We start from the raw sequence: 17,721 nt of genomic DNA, 5'->3' as shown, positions 1-17,721 counted from the left end.
AGCCAATCTCTGACTCCACTGCTCTGAGAAATAGCTATGATCTGGTGGGCCTTCTTGTTTCTGTTATGAGTCAAGAGCAAAAATACCCCTATGCACCTCTGGTGAAAACTGGTGCATCTTGTTCATCTTACGTAATATATGGATTGCTTTTGCCCCTTACCCAGAACAGTCTGGAGAACTGGGAGTTTGGCTCAGCTTTCCTTTCATGAGGTCCATGACCAATACAGCCACAGTGGCATAGGGTCCCTTAAAAACCTCACAAAAATCAGTGCCTGGTATCCTAGTATTTGCTCCAAGGTGATTCTCCAGACATCATACAGCAATGGATACTCCAGAAGAGCACTCGTGTGTATACTCCAAGCCATAGCCATCCTCAGACACCAAAGAATCCCAAGAGAGTGAACTCAATATATCTAATGGCACTCCCAATGGCCACGGGGAAAATTGTTAGGAAGCCTGGCTGCAGAAATATCGGGGCCTTAGTGCTATCGGCAATATGGAAGTAAACAAGAGTAATGACTGTGGTTCCTTTAAGTCTTTCTGTCAATGGTATAAGCCTGGTCAGTGCTACTGGCGCTCTAACGAGTGTAGCAGGATCACTGCCTCCCTCTAGATCTGCATCAGTGCATTCAGTGATATCATGGCTAAAGAGAAATGCTTTCATGCCATACTTGGAATAGATGCTATCAAGCCAGGGGCTGAAGAAGCCAGACCCCAAAATAAAAGGCAGAAGTCTTCTGTGATACCATAGCCACTTCGTTGTCATCCCCATGACACACAAGCATGGGTAGATCTGTCCCATATGTTTCCATGTCCAGTAGGAGTGTTGGGGGTGTAAGACCACAAAGAGCTGCATAGCACAGAGTAACTCCTATCTGATCTAGGCTGATCAGAGTCTAAAGCAAGAGATGTGCATGCATGTGGTGTGGCCTTTTCTGGGCAGGCTTTGCAACACACTGTAATTGCACAGCTCTTGCAGAAGCAGGAACATGGCTGAGAAGCACTAAGATAAGGTGAGGCAGCATCAACAGTAGCTCTCAGCCAGGTGTGCTGCTGCATTTAAAAAAAGTGATGGTGGGGTGCCATGACCCTGAAAAGGTTGAGAACTACTGGTCTAGGAGCTACTGAAGGTAGACTGTAAAAGGGAAAGGACTGAGAACCTGCACCAAAATATGTAAATAATCTTGGGCCATGGACAGATGAATATTTGATCTGCTTCAAATTGTGCTCCAGTCTGAAGCACTTCAGGCCATGGGCAGACATGCAATCCCCTGTATGTACCAGAAGACTGAAAGGAAGGAGGCATGCACAGATTCCTTTTCTCCAGTCCCAGAGTCTCCCATAGGTCTTGAGCTCGAAAGATTCCCAAGGATGGCTGAGTGCATGCGAAAACATTCATATCAGTAAGCTGCCTGCCCCACCCTCCATACCCACTCTCTCCATAAGCAGAGGGGAGAGGAGGAAAGCAGAACACTAAATAAAGTATGCTAAAGAAGTAAGCACCACCCCTGCCCCTTGCTGTGCTCTTTGGAAAGAAGTGATTAAAAAAGTTCTTCATTTTTTGTAATGAAAAAGCAAAAAGCAACAGCAGACTGTTAGCAGGACCAGCTACCTAGGATTTGGGGTCTCAAATAACTGGCACCCTCCCTTATTCCAGGCCAAACAGTTCTCATCTCAGATCTTAAACTAGAGGTGCGTCAATATATTGGCCGCATAGCAGATCAGCACTGATAATATGAAAATTAACATTATCTGCAATCAACTTTTTTCAGCTGTTAATGTCACTAATAAATGTTGTGTGCATGAGCGCAGCCGTAGCATGCACATGGCCAAGAATGCAGCCCGGCAGCTTGGAGAGCAGTGTCCTGCCAGTAAGTCTGGGGGGTGGGGAAGGAAGAGGCATGAGGGGCACAGATCAAGGCCCCCATGGTGAGGGAGGCAGGGGCTGGGGCAGGCGCTGTTCAGCCAGGGCAGTGAATGGGACCCCGCAGCACGGAGCAGAATGGAGTCACAGGCAGCTCATCCAGGGGCACAGGGAAGGGACAGGAGAGAGGCTCCCTGCCGCTGTGCATACTCCTGGAGGAGGCATGGGGGGCATGTGCCACCCCAGATTTGCGTGCAGCGTGGAGGCAGGCTGCCTACTGAGGGCTTGGGGCCAGGGGCAGCGCCAGTCCCTTCCTGGTGGTGGGGTGGGCCAGGGCAGGGCTTGGAGTGGACAGGCTCAGCTGTGTGGGGTGGGAAGCAGTGGTGATGCCTGGAGAGGTGGCTATAGCCCCCCAACCCTCCCCTCCAGCATGCCCATGCTCAGGGCACAAGAGATCCCAAGAGAAAGACAGCAGAGTGGAGTGCTCTAAGCAGAAGCAGCATTGGGGGGATTATAGTCACCCCAAAATTCCCTGTAGCCCTCCCCCACAGCCACCCCTTCCAATGTCATCACCCAGCCCACCCAGCTAAGCCTGCCCTGTTCTTGCCTGCCATGGCCAGGCCCCCCACCAGGAAGAAGGTGGCGCTGCCCCTGGCCCCGAGCCCAGAGCAGGAAGCCTACTCTTGGACTACACAAATCTGGGGGGCACATGCCTCCATGCTTCCCTCAGATTGCATGCAGTGGCAGGGAGCTGCTTCTGCCTCCCCATACCCTGTGCCTCCTGGACGAGTCACCCGCAGCTCCATTCTGCTTCTGGCCCCAAGGCTGCATTCACTGCCCTGGCTGGGCAGCATCCCCAGCCCCAGGCCCTGTCCCACTCCCTCTCTCACTGTGGGGGCCTCAATCTGCACACCCCGTGACCCTTCCCTCCCTCATGACCACTGTGGGGGCTTCAATCTGCAAACCCCGTGACCCTTCCCTCCCCCATGATCCTTTCCCCGCAACAGATTTACCAGCAGGAGACTGCATTGGCCAATATAGCTGGTTAATAACCACCTATTGGTATCAGCCAAGAAAATCTTTATTGGTACACCCCTATCCTAAACTCATCTGAAGATCCATGCAAGTTATATACTTGTAAACTAGAAAACCTACTCCAAGGGTTGGGCCTTTCCAATGCTTGTTAGGGAAAACTGAGTTAGTATCTAGTCTAGGGGAGGGCAAAATATGGCCCATGGGCTGGATTTGCCTGCCAGGTAATTCCATCTGGCACACTAGGCCCCTCCGTAAGCCCTGGCCCTCACTACCCCTGTGCAAGCCAGTGCCTCCATGCAGGAGGTGTGGCTCCGGTTGCTAAGCAACCACCCCCCACCCCAGCCTGGCCAGTTGCACCCCAGCCAGGGGGCACTAGAGACAAGAAGCTTCTGGCTGACAGAGTCTTTTGCATGCTTACCCCAAGGTGGTTTCCAGAACTTCCTGCCTGCGAGAGTGGAAATGCAGGTAGGGGCCCCACTGGGCTGGGGCCAGGGACTCCTGATGGGGGAAACAGGATGGGAGCGCAAATAGCCATATGCTATGGGGTCAGGCTGGGCTGGCCCCACACGCTGCAGGAGCTAAGCTCTGTGAGGCTGGTTGGGACTGGCCCCACATGTTGCCCCACAGGTGGGAATGCTATTGGGCTGGGTGGAGCTGGCCCCACATGCTGCTGCTGCCACCTGTGGCCACAGACTAGGGTGGGAGCATGGGGTGATGCATGCTATGGGGCTGGGCAGGGCTGGCCCCACTCAATGCCACCACATGCAGCTCCAGGGGCTCACACTCTGGGTGACTCTGCCACCTCTCCCACCCCCCACCATAGCCACACATTCCCCACGGACCCCCATGCATCCCTTACCACCCCCAATATACAAGAGTAAGAGTGTATTGTGAGCTACTATGCAATCACCTCTAGATTCACGTGTGTTGGCACAGTGCATCAGGACAAAATTTTTTTTTTTTTTAAATAGAATTAAACTAAGTCATAGATATTTAATTTTTTTAGTGTATGTTTTTTCCCCCCAGTTTCAAGATGTCAACCCCCCTCCCCCCCTGCAAAAGGAGTACTTTCAGGGCAAGGGGAGGGACTTATGGTGGCAAAGGTCAGGGTTTAGGGGCAGGACGTCCGGTCCCAAGATGGCAGCCAGGGGGCGGGCACCAGTCAAGGGGCGAGGCTACCCTTGCAGCTCTTGACAGCTCACCCAAACTTGTTAAGCAGCCCTCCAGCCAAAATAAAATTGCCCACCCCTGGTTTAGTTTCTGAGAAAAAGGTCTTCCATCGCCCCAAAACCCCACTCCAACTCATGTAACCCACCTCCCCCAAGATGACAGCTGGCAGAACATACTGCTACTTTTTATGATAGCTTTGAGTTTAGAGACCATATCTTAACTGCAAAGATCCCAGTTAATTCTTCATGTCAGCATGTTCAAGGTAAAAAAGACTAAAGGCCCTCATCCCATGGATTAACAGGGCTAAACATACTTCTTATGCAATTTTTAGACAGATTATATGAATTAATAAGAGATCATTTCTATACCATTAACTGGGGGGGGGAGTACCATCAGTTTAATCACTATACAACCTTGCACTATTATATTTATAGTTCAACTCATTAGCTGTATAAACGAGCATCTTTTGTAAATTTCAACTGCATTATGAATCAAAAGTTACCTGTAATATTTCTGCTAAATCTTCATTTCCATTGTCTATTGCAATGTCTAATGCAGTTTTGCAAAATTTACTTTGAACATGGACATCTGCTCCATATTTTATTAAGAGTTCCACCACCTCTTGATGATTGTGTTCAGTAGCCCAGTGAAGTGCAGTCATCTTTAGCATATCCTTTGCATTAACGTCAGCCCCATGCTACAAACAAAAACATTATACAATATCAAATCATGATGGGTTCTTTGAATTGTTTAAAGCTGTAAATGGAATGATGCCCAAAATAATGAAAGTATTCCTTTTCACTTGGTCGCAGCCTGTAACTTCTAGTTATCTTACAATTACTGATCCATTATCACAAAGCATTAAAAAATTCTTAGGATCACCTAAGTTTAAGCATCAAAATGTAATTATTAGTATAATACGACATTTTGAAAAAAGTCTTATTTTTGAATCCCAAAAACCTAATTTGAAGACATGTTGACTTCAGTTAAGAAATTAAAAATAAAATGTACAGCTGACTTGGAAAGGAACATACCCTTGATATGTACTGTGAAATATTCATGTTGCTTATTTACAAAAAAAAAAATCGTTCTGGTGACAAACTAGGAATTTAAAGCAAACCTCTTTAATCGTAAAGCCAAACTCAGGCTCTGTTCCAAACAGCACGTAATGTAAGAATTTTCTACCTTAAGTAAGACTTCTACTATGCTTGCATGGCCTTCAGATGCTGCCATATGTAATGGAGTTCTGTCCACTTTGGTTCTGGCATCACGACTCACACCTGCTCGAAGTAACACTTCTGTTGTTGAATAGTGTCCATACTGTGCTGCTAAATGAAGTGGAGATGTTCCCAACTGTAAGGCAATGTAAAGGAAGACAGTATGAAAAAGAAGGCAATAATGAAGCAGTCACTTCTTTCCCCTCTCTTCTTGATTTTTATCCTGAAGACACAGAACCCATGCACCTGTCCACCACTTCTAAACCATTCCTCATTTAGCCCTCTGGAAAGAAGCAGGATGTTTATAAATGAATATAGAAAGAAAACATTCCAAACTGAGATTTTCACTAACCCATCACTTAGAGAAGATCCCACTGTTGTGACTTGCCTCTTCAAAGCCTCATATATGCTCTAATTCCACCAACTGCCATATTAGCTGTTGTGTCATTTACCCTGTCTTTGCTAACCATCAATAGCTAGAATAAAATTCAATCAACTGGACTCTCTTCCTAAACTAAACTGTAACCATATGATTAAGAAGTTAATTAGTGACTGTTGTGGATGGAGAGCAAATACTTTACCATTAACCTTTCCATAGTTTGTCTAGGCTGCCATTAATAGTAACTCATTCACAATTTGTTATTACCAGTTGCTGTCCTCACGGCTATTATTTCAAGGTCAGATAATATGAACAAATAGTCAGTTTCAATTTGATGCTGAATACTGGGAAAAAAAATTAAACTGCAGATTCCAATTCAGGAAACCTTACGAATAGGTTTATATAATGTTAGAGGTTATAAAAAATGTACCTATTCTCCAGAAGACAAAAAAGGAAAAATAGGGTGAAACAAAAAACAGCAAGTGACACAAACAAATTAAAATATCCATTACCCAGTCTGTGGTGAAAGGTGCTCCATTGGCCATCAAAATGCGAACTTCATCATCTTGACCTGCTCGTGCAGCTTCTAAAAGCTTCTTTCCCAAATCTACCAGGGACATCTAGTGAAATATGGGGGGAGGGGGGAGATAGTAAAAGTTTAATATTACATTTATAGGTCATTATTTAAATGGAATAATCCTACATTTTTTTTCAAATTCCATTTTCCAACCAATTTTTAATCAGTCCAAAATAAAGTTGGACTCAGTAGGATATACCCTCAAAGCAAACACCCATGTAGACACTCATTTGAGTCTGCAACCTTGTGAGGGTTCATTGAATTTGCAAGTAGTAATAGGTTTGGTTTCTAGCTGCATATGTTCCCTGCCTATGTCTCCAGCTGGCACTACATTTATTCAACTTATAAGTTAAGAGGCACTGTGCTAAAACAGATAATATGGACAGGGCACACAGTTCTTTATGACAGTTCACGCTGGAGTTTACTGCTCTCAGGTGCAGCATTTACACATGTACCTGGGACTGCAGCAGGGCAGAGCAGCCCTGCCTGGCAGGGAGACCCAAGGGTCAGCCTGCCAGCCTGGGGCTGCTCTGACCTGGTTCAATGTGCTATGGTGGGGCTGGCTGGGGAATGGGGGTGCTACTGTGCAGAGCTAACCAGCAGGCAGTCCCACACCACAACACCCTCATGCCCCAACAAGCCAGCTCCAGTCAGTGTCTGCACATGCAATGTAGCGGAATGAATAACTCCGCTGTAGGATAGTACTTGTGTCAGGCAGTACCCTCCTACATCAGACTTAATTAGCTTACTCCAGCCTAATAGCACTGCATGTGTAGATGCTGACGCTTTACTGCAGAGCTAATAAGTCAGCCCTGCAGTGAGCATCTCATCTAGATGCTCCTCCTCTCTACAAAACTCCCTCCAGTGTAATATAACTATTTTGATGACACCAATAAGCCAAGGATGTTAAACTGTCTTATTAAGAGAAGACAGGGAAGCTGGAAGCAGTTGTGGCTGCACCCTGGAAATGTAAATCAAGTCAGTTATCAAATACAATTTGAAAGGTAAAACTACCTATGAGCAATGGAAACAAAGGACTTGCTTACTGTAGGGTATCAAGGTAAAGGCACAGCCAGATAAAGTATAGTTCACATTCCTAGATGCAATTCATGAAAAAACAACCCTAGAATGCACTGGTTTAGAAAAAAATAAAGCTAAAAGCAAATTGCCATCTAAAGTAACACACCTTCAACCAAGCATTTATACTCAAAATAAATCAAACTTTTGAAAGTGTATGGACTTTCATATCCAAGGTAACAAATGTTTTTAGGCATGCCCTACTTTTAACTAAAAATTCTCTTCCAAGGTGGATATTTATTTATTTGGGGGGAGGGGCGGGGATGGGTAGTAAATTGTTGGAAATTTTCTTCTGAGGAAAACTAACAAATGATTTTAGACAATATTAAAAGGTGGATTCTACTATCATAGAACCATAGAAAATTAGGGTTGGAAGGGACCTTAGGAGGTCATTTAGTCCAACCCCCTGCTCAAAGCAGGACTAACCCCAACTAGATTATCCCAGCCAAAGCTCTGTCTAGCCAGGTCTTAAAAACCTCCAAGAATGGAAAGTCATAGGTGGTGGAAGGGGAGGCTAACAGGGCTGATCCCCCACAAACGCAGGCCCGGCCGTAGGCTCCTGACAGCTCCAGCAGGGGACGAGTGAGGAGGGGGCGTGCACGCAGCAGTGAGGGAAGGAGTGGGACTAGGGCTAGAGCAGGCCCTGCACAGCCAGGGTGTGATGTAGGACAGAGCCACAAGCGGCTCGTCCAGGCAGCACAGCTCCTGGTGCTACATGTACCCCAGGAGGCATGGGGGATGTGCACTCCAGGTGTCTGCACGGTGCAGGGTAGGCTGTCGCTCCAGGCTGGGGCCGGGGCTACCGATACAGCTCAGTATAATGTTAGTCATCGTTGCAACAGGGGCACACTATTGGCTCTTATTCAGCTTATTGTCCACTGTAACCTACTGGGTCAGCCCCCAGCCTGTACTGGTGCATGGGACTGTTCTGTCTTAAGCACAGAATTTTGCACTCATCTTTGTTGGACCTCATGAGATTTCTTTAGGCCCAATCCATGTATTTGTCTAGGTCACTCTGAATCCTAGTCCTACCCTCCAGTGCATCTACCAGGGTAGATAAAAATCAACATTTTTTTAAAACAATTAAAATAAAAATCAGAATTTTTTTTATTTAAATCATATATTTAAGAAATTTTTTTGTTATGAGATATTTTTAAAGAGATCATCATAGAATAGTGATTATAACTTCTAACTATATGCTATTTAAGACAATATATTCATGTAACCTTCTTAGATGTTTTAGAAATAGGTCACAGCAGGCCATGGACTATATTAGGGGCTCAATTTTATGGGGTTCCCAGAGGCTCCTCTATAGATTAGTAAAAATTAAAGAAAACCACTCTACCCAGTGGGACTCAGTGCTCAGTCTAGATCCCATTAAGCCAGGGGCAAGCAATTATTTCGGGTAGAGGGCCACTTACTAAGTTTTGGCAAGGCATCGAGGGCCGCATGACAGGCAGCCAGGGTCAAATAACTTTCTAAATTTTTTAGGGGCCCCGTGGACCAGAAAGGCATTTTGCCCACCCCTGCATTAAGCATTTGTGATGCTTAGTTTCAGTTCTCAAACTGTGGATGTGCGTCTCCAGAGACCATAAGCAGACACGGTTCTTCGGGTAGATGTGATAATTTATTAGACCAACTAAATAGTTGGAAAAATTGTTCTTTGCAAGCTTTCAGGTACAAACCCTTTTTCAGGCATAGGGAGAGTTTGTCTCGAGATAGCATCCTTGTTAACAGCAGTATATGGAGATGAGAGATAACAGACCTAATTACCCACCCTTCAGCCATGCTGTCTCTCTGCAAGTTTGTGTCCACAGTCAAGCCCTTACCTTTCTCTAAAAGTCAAAAGTTTCAAGAAGTGAAATGAATAAGCACAGAACTTTGTAGTAGTAATGCACTTTTTGTAGTAATCAATGATTAAATCAAAGCTTCCTGACTAGTGATTTAAATAGATTTGGTTTAAATCAAATCCACCCATGTATCTCCTACTCCCCCCAGCTTGGTGTCATCTGTAAACTTGCTGAGGGTGCGCTCTATGCCACCTTCTAGTTCATTCATGAAGACGCTGAACAAAACCAGTCCCAGGACCGACCCCTGGGGCACTCCACTTGATACCAGCTGCCAACTAGACATCGATTATTACAGGCTGAGACTGATGCTCCAGCCAGTTTTCTATCCACCTTACAGTCCATTCATCTAGTTCATACTTCCTTAGCTTGCCTGGTAGAATGTTGTGGGAGGCCATATCAAAAGCCTTACTAAAATTAAGGTGTACCACATCCACCGAGCCAGTCACATCATCATGGATGGCAATCAGATTAGTCAGACATGACTTGCCCCTGGTGAATCCACGCTGATTGTTCCTAATCACCTTCTTCTCCACCAAGTGCTTAGAAATGGATTTCTTGATGATCTACTCCATTTTTCCAGGGACTGAGGCAGGATCGGCCCACAATTTTTTAGGACCCCCTCCAAGATATAGTTTTGGGGCTCCCTGACACAAAGAAGCTGGTGGCAGCAGCAGGGGGGCAGGGGATGGCAAGCAGCTGGATGTGAAGACAGTGTCGGGGGGGTGGGGGTGGCAAGCAGCTAGATGCAGGGGGCCCCTTGGCTGTGGGGCCCCCTGCAACTGCAGGTTTCACAGGATAGGACAGGCTGGCTCTGGACAGAGGTGAGGCTGACTGGCCTGTAGTTCCCTGGATCCTCCTTTCTCCCTTTCTTAAATATGGGTGCTGTTTGCCCTTTTCCAATCATCCAGGACCTTTCCTGATCATCATGAGTTTTCAAAGTTCATGGCCAGTGGCTCTGATATCTCATTAGCCAACTCCCTCAGCACCCCTGGGTGCACTGCATCGAGCCCCATGGATTTGTACATGTACAGCTTTTCTAAACAGTCCCTAACCTATCCTTTCACCACTGTTGGTTGCTTATTTCTTCCTCAAACTGTGCTGTCTGGCGCAGTAGTCTGGGAGCTGACCTTGCCTGTTAAGATGGAGGTGAAAAAGCCATCAAACACTTCAGCCTTTTCTGCATCCTCTGTCACGAGGTTGCCTTCCCCATTCAGTAAGGGACCCACACTTCCCCTGATCCTCCTTTTGCTACCAACGTACTTGTAGAAACCCTTCGCCTCCCTTGCTAAATGCAACTCCAATTGCGCTTTGGCCTTCCTGACTTCATCCCTGCATGCCTAAGCAATGCTTTTATACTCCTCCCTAGTTACTTGTCCAAGTTTCCACTTCTTATAAGCTTCTTTTTTATGATTTAGTTTACTGAAGAGTTCCCTACTAAGCAAAGCTGGTCTTCTGCCATACTTGCTAGTCTTCCTGCGCAATTGGGATGGTTTGTTCCTGCACTCTCAGTAAGGCTTTCTTAAAGTACAGCCAGCTCTCCTGGACTCCACTTCCCCTCAGTCTGACTTCACAGGGGATCCTGCCCATGAGTTCCTGAACTGAGTCAAAGTCTGCTTTTCTGAAGTCCAGAGCCCTTACTCTGCTGCTCTCCATCCTTTCTTTCTTCAGGATCCTGAACTCAGTCATCTCATGGTCACTGCCCCAGTTGCCATCCACTACTACATTAGCCACCAATTCTGCTGCCCACAAACAGGGAAGGTCAAGAAGAGATATGAAGCAGATCTTTTAAGTACAGTATTTTTCAGTGCACATGTACAAACAGTACTTACTTTTTTGGTGCATAAAATAATTGGACAACAGTAGCAGGTGGCATTTACATCAATTTGAACAGTGCCTGTTTCGTATGTGATTTTATGCAATTATTACAGAGAATTAGTTGGTAGAAGTAATGTAACAGTCTCTTTAACATGCACACCTATGCAGTCACCTCTCTCATTTTCTATAGTATGTTCTTAAAATATGGAAAGCAGTAAACTTGGGTTAATTCAGGGCTCCAAGGGGAATGCAAATACTGACAAATTATCCAGTAATGACCATTTATCAGGGGTTGATGATTGGGGACTGGGGAAGGTGGTGGCAGAGAATAGAAATAAAAGCAATTTAACCATATTCAAATTATTCCATAAGCCAATTAATCAGTTTGCTGAATGTATGTTTTAGAAGGTTGCAAACTACACAAGACAAGGAAAATATATGGCCTATACTTATATAGGCCATATATATTATACTCAAGTACATGGAATCTATATGTAAAACTAAGTTCTTAAAAGATATTGGCCTCAATAACCCTTTCTCTCACGCTTCTTCCCTCAGTTATCTATGCCTTGCTGCTCCTCGTGCTCCAAGTACAAATGTGTGTGAAGTTGCCACTACCACCTCATTCAGTCCATTCTGAAATTTCAATTTGTTTGCCCATTTACAGAACAAAGCTGTGAAAGTATTATTTTTCTACCTGAATCACACATACACCATGGTACTTATATGAAAACCTATACGCCATCCAGTCTCTATGATATGTCTATCCTATCGACTTGCTACAAAGGGAGCAGGGCAGAACAAGTGTGAAGTTTGTGTGTTATTTTCAGATATGCGATATCTGAATGGTCTGAATTGTACAGTCATTACTATCTGGAATATTGCTGTTTATAAGATTTGGCTAAAGGGTTCCACAATTCCACGTAAGATACAGCATGCAGACCTGAAGCTAGACTATGTGTAAGTGGCAAGACATCCATAAGCACACATGGGTATGTCATGTATATCTCCAGAAAAATTCCCTGAAACATCTTTGTAAACCAGCTACCTCTAAGATCCAGAATTAAAAATATTAATTGATTAGAGAGCTCAGAGTTTTAAATAGAGATTACACTATCGGCCAAAACTGATCATGAACTTATCTTTCTTGCATCTATGTTTTCATCTACAAAATACTAAAAGTTTGAGAGGCTGTTAGCAACACAAATTCAGCAATGTACATCAAAGAGCTCAGCAAAGTGAATGAAGAGTTTGACTCATTTCCCAAACAGTAACTAATCAATTCTGGGGAATTATGGTTCAGAAAAAAATCCCGAGAGATTATATTTTCATCTTCTTTGAAATGAAATCAAAAACAGTCAAAACACCAATCATTCTGGAAAGCTTTCTTTGTGATTGGTTTAACTGATGAACTTTGGCTGGTTCTACACATACTTAAAGAAACTTCTCTGTTTTTTTGGATATAAGATGGGTACTCAGTACCACAGCTCTAGTGGTTTGGAGGAAAATTTGAAAACCAGAATTTGGTTTTTTGGATGGGGGTCATATAGGGCCCCTAACGTCTATTAGGAAGGTCAGATTCAAGCAAATTACCTCTGTAACTTGCCAACAAATCAAAGAACCTGTAAATGTCACCCATTAACACTTTCCAGCCCCCTTTCTCTGTCTGAGTCCCCAATATACTTTAACAGGATTTGCATCTGAGTGACTTATCTCTCAGAGACTGAAAGAAGAGAAATGGGGGAAGGAAAAAGGAACAACACAGAGGCTCTGAGCATGCAAGGGTACACAAAGCTCCTGCACAGCAAGGAAGAACAAGGACAAGGAATACATAAAAACCCTGGCATGCAACAGATGGGAAATGGAGGTCACAGAGCCCCTTCATACAGGCATACATATCAAAAGTCTACACTTAAAACCCACTTAGTATTCAAGGCCTGCCAAATTCAGTTACATTTTTATTTCTCAGAGGGTCCCCAAAGCAGATACCTGGGGCCATCTAGTGGAGAAGAAAAATCTCACAAGCTATCTTGCTAGGCAATCCCAAATCCAAATTAAATCCCCAATAACATAGCTGATTGAGAAGGCATTTTTATTATAAGATTTTTAGGGGCTACGACTTTTTTTGCAGACAAAAGTTACCACTTATGAAACTTCTTAGGGTTAATTTTTAAAGTGTCATTTAAAAAATTTTAGAAAGATGACCAAGGTCATTTCTGACTGAAAAAAATGTTGCTTTAATAGTGCTTGTGGGAGGTTGCCTGTTGTATTTATATGATTCATTCTGAGTTATTTTAAAACTTCCAACTTGTCGGTGATTTTCTTGACAACAGGAACAAGTACAGCCTTTACTCGGGGAATAGGTATAACTAAAATGCAGTCTGTGAACAGTAAGAAAAAAAGACTGGAAATACAAAGTTATGCACAGTCACACTGGACTTTGAGACTGCAGCTTCTTTGCATGTTAATTCCCAGAAGCCATCATAGCTTATTTCATCTGTTGACAGCTGTTACAATGCTAGTGCCTGGTAATCAGCTCTCTGCATAGCTGTGGGATGATTGAGGATGCTGCACATCTACTAAATGGCTGCTCTTCTTCTGTTCTAGCAGAACTTCTTCCACTCTGCTGACCTAAGACTACTAAAAGGCTAAAATGGGTTTGATGTTTACCTCAGGCCCCAGGGCATTTTTTTCAATTACACATTTTTTTTTTAATTTAGTTTTCTTTTGTACTTCAAATCCCTCACATATTTCATACTACTTGTGCATTCACTGAATAGTAAATAATAGGGTATAAGCCACTCCCAAGAGTTGGAAAGTATGAGTGCAAACATAAATTGCATCAAAGTTATTCTAGGAAATACTAGCAAAGGTGGTTTTATGCCACCCCCACTTCCTGGCTGTAGCATGGGATGGATGGCAGACTATTCCACAGGTCTGATATTTTGTAGTACAATACCCCCCCAAACCATACTATGTACTAACACTTCCCCAACATTCCTCCACTGCAGGCAAGGGGACACACCAGGTGGGGCAGAATTTCCACTATACCCAAGAAATCCTCAACTTAAAGCAGAGCTCCAAGTTACCTCTGTGAAGCTCCTGCAGCACACCAAGATGAACAGGACCAAGGAGCTACCCTATATGATATACAGGTAATAAGACAGCCGAGAGCCTTGTGCTAAATCAGACATGCAGAAGTTTTTGTGAGACTGAGTCTCACTTCATCAAATGCTGTGAAAAACTTTTACAGCTCATGTCTATCAGATAAGAGTGACTTGAATACAAGAGACAGAAGGGAAGGAGGAGAAAGGCAAACAATTAATACTCTCATAGGCATAAAGGGGTCACAAAAGTTAATTCAGGTAATGGGTAAAACTTCATAGTCCCTGTTTAGCTGTAATAAATTCCACTCTGGGAACGATTTCTTGTTCTGCAATTTCTCATTGATTTTTAAAGCGTTGTTATTATACAAATCATCCAATAAGACTGCTCTGTGCATGTCCTTTCACAGCATCTATAAAGTGAGCTTGGTATCACAAGAGCTTATGCACCTCTGATTTAGTGTATAAGGTGCATCCCTACCTTGCCTTCAGCCTGACTTCACACTAACACAACTAACTACTTTTCTACTAATGTATAGTCAATAAAACACCAAAATGTGCATCCATTATAAATTCTGTGGTTCTACTGGATTTTAGTAAACTTAGTAGAGTATCGTAAGAAATAGGGGAGTGCTCCTTATCAGCTCTATGACATATTCATCAGATCTAACAAGTGTGATACTGTAACTGTCCACATGTCTTCTTGAAATTGCAAAAATGATTCAATAGGCTTCTTCCAGACGCTATCAAAAGAAAGGTAATAAGTTAGGAATAATACCTAGAAGCTACGCCAATGGATTGCTTAGTTTGAAGGTATTTCTGAACCCCACAAAAAACACACTATGCTGCTACTGACCAGCAAATGTTTTACATACAATTAAGTGCTTAGGCTCCTTTCTTCTGGATTTAGACCTCTTCAAAATAACAGCCAACTTCTGGGACTTTTAGATTTAACCACTGTGATACATTCTGCAGACAGCTGCTGTCAAGAATCACTCAGAAACCATTACACTCTGTTTTCAAGGAGTTGTACTGGCTTCTTACTTTCAGCTTCTTGTGTAGAGTCAACTCTGAGGCTCCTTCCTTTTCCTTGTCCCTGTGACAAGGTATTTAGCAGAATTTGCAAATTCGTTGGAGGTTGATAGGCCATGCCATGAGAACTTCTGCTGTGGCCTCAAACCTATGACCTCTAGATTGTCAATTGTGCCTGTTAGTGCTTGCACCACCCCAGCCCACAAGCTCTGATGTATAAAACCCTAAATGTTTATCTTGGCCCTTTAAATTAGAAACCCAGAGCAATTATAGCCCAGAGAGCACACAGGTAAATGAATGTGGAGTGCACATGGCAAGTCTCACAGCTCAAGTCGGAGTCACTGGCTCCACTTTGGAAGAGTCCTACGTTCTAAAGGACTCAAAGCTTGGAAGTGTCTTACACACCTGGACCTAGGAACCAGTGACCAAGCTTGGTTCAGACCAATTGACTGAAAAGCAGGTGGCATCCTGTATCTGGGGCCACTCAGTACAGATTGGGTACAGTGATGGTGCCACAGAGGACAGAGCTGGCATAAGTGACAGTCTCAGGATTTGTTTACACCAAGATCTCAGCCACAGGTGTTTTTGTATCACTGCAAACTCCAGGCCCAAATGCAATTATGTTAGAGCAGTGTAATCTGCAACAGTGCAGTTTTCTTGCAGGATAAATTATACCAGGACACAGTAGCTATGCTAGGGATCTATCCTGGTACAGCTATACCGATGTCAGAAATCCCTGGGTAAACCATGAACAGCATATTCTAAAATATTTCTCCCACCAATGCTCTGATGAACACCAGTAGGATTATCCATTGGGGTTCAGTGAGGATGCATCACTTTTCACAGCAACTTGCAGGAGCAGAATGAGAGAGATATTATTTATCTTTCAGAATATATTTTGAAACCAACCTGCTTCAGAGTCAGTGACCTTGTTTTCAGAGGTGCCAAGCATTGCAACACTCCAGTTAAAGTTTATTTAGCATCTCTGAATAAAATAAAGCTAGGACTCCTGAATATGATTTTGTATGCATATACTGGTAGAGGTCAAAGAAACATTTTTAAAACATTCACAGCATAAGTTAGCTATAACAGCTTCATCATTAAATACAAACCACACCTCTCATTTTATTTTTCATCATCTAATCATTACTGTTGTACTGTAATATCAAAATCACCTTGATCCTGATTCTCTAAAATCTGGTAATACATAATGCATATGGTACAACAGCTGAATCCAGGGGGGTTATATTTATTTTCTCCCCCTAAGAAAACCTTTTCATTTAAAACCAAAAGCTTTCACAAGATGTATTCAAGGAAGAACAGAACATGTACTGAGTTATGGCTACTTGTAAAATATATATTTATTAATATAAGGAAACATGTGCATGTCATCTTACAAGTTTCATGCAATGACTTCTAAGGAAATAAACCCATTTAATGTTCTTGCCTTATTTCCTTGTAAATCAGCAGCCACCAGTTATATATTAAGATACAAATCTAATTCTGTACTCTATAACTCAAATCTTAATATCAATACAATATGCTTATGTTGGCCCCAAAATAATATATAATAATTACAGCATTTTGCCAGTGAGAGTTTTCATTTCTATTGCTGTTCTGGCAGAACTGTTCTGTTCTGTTCTTACTGGTGGCTACCAACCTCTAGGCAGATTACCAAAAAAATCCTATACTACTTAGGGCCTGCTTCAAAAAAGCTTCCCAGTCATAACAGTGACAGAGTGGGTGACTGTTTAAGGTGTTTAATTCGGTAACAGGGCCTTGTTCTCACCCTTGCATTGTAAAACACTCCCACAGAGAATCAGGACTTCACTGCATAATTCAAGATGACAGAAAAGAAATATTGCCCTAAAATCAGAGACCACAAACGTGGCCTCTACGTTCATATGCATCAATGAATAATTATAACAATTATTCTCCTAGAAATATGGTGCTGTATTGATAGAAATGACATAGTGGGATTTTAACAATGTCCCTAAACTGTACTACAGCCTCACATGGAAAATGTCTACCAAATGGTTTCACAGGACAGATGTTATCACCCCTCCCCCTCCAAAGCTCCTGCACTTAGACACCGGAGTCCCAACACAGCCACTGTCTGGTCCATGGGTGCAAACACTGAACCAGTGTTTTCCCAAGAAAGAAACAATGAACAGGATCGTGGATTGCCAAAGAGCTGCGAGTCCCTGCCCTGGCTCTCACTTCTTGACTTTGGGGCCCAACTCACTCTAGCTCCTCAGGAAAATGAGCCTGGGAGCAAGCCAGGCCCTGCACTACACATCCGCCCTTCCTTGCAGCAGGCAGCGTCGTTCCCCAACATAAACAATACCAAGTGGATCAATGCAAACCCAATACGAAGTGGGCTTCCCTGCCGCAAGCCAACGTGCACCCCACGCTGCGCCCTCGGGGCAGCTTCTGAAGGAGCCAGGTGCCCGTGCCCAAGGGAGGACTAGGCTTTTCTCCGTTTTTTCACGCCTCCTCACAAAGGGCCCAGCGAGAAGCCAACTCAGCAGAGGAGGAAGAAGGCCTCGTGCCAAGCAGCTCAGCCCCCGGGAGCCTGCGGCCCCGCTCCCCCACCCCAGC

The 17,721-nt window shown here is 43.9% G+C and overlaps 1 protein-coding gene across 5 annotated transcripts in view; it reads right to left on the bottom strand.

The window, feature by feature from the left end:
- The window catches only part of GABPB1 (GA binding protein transcription factor beta subunit 1), a 50,027-nt gene that overhangs the window by 31,844 nt on the left and 462 nt on the right, over positions 1–17,721 (bottom strand). For 4 of the 5 annotated variants that reach the window (XM_019533670.1, XM_019533671.1, XM_019533673.1 and 1 more), the window contains exons 2-4: positions 6,178–6,285; positions 5,255–5,422; positions 4,572–4,766 (exon numbers count right to left, since the gene is read on the bottom strand). In XM_019533670.1, coding sequence (XP_019389215.1) covers positions 4,572–4,766; positions 5,255–5,422; positions 6,178–6,285 — 471 coding nt within the window. Of the gene's footprint in view, positions 1–4,571; positions 4,767–5,254; positions 5,423–6,177; positions 6,286–17,486; positions 17,692–17,721 lie in introns of those variants that run through there. The other variant, XM_019533672.1, reaches the window with a different exon arrangement.

The sequence above is a fragment of the Crocodylus porosus genome, unplaced genomic scaffold, assembly GCF_001723895.1.
Source record: "Crocodylus porosus isolate Cpor-Errol unplaced genomic scaffold, CroPor_comp1, whole genome shotgun sequence".
In the NCBI taxonomy this organism is placed as follows: domain Eukaryota; kingdom Metazoa; phylum Chordata; order Crocodylia; family Crocodylidae; genus Crocodylus; species Crocodylus porosus.
This window is presented reverse-complemented; position numbering and strand designations above follow the sequence as displayed.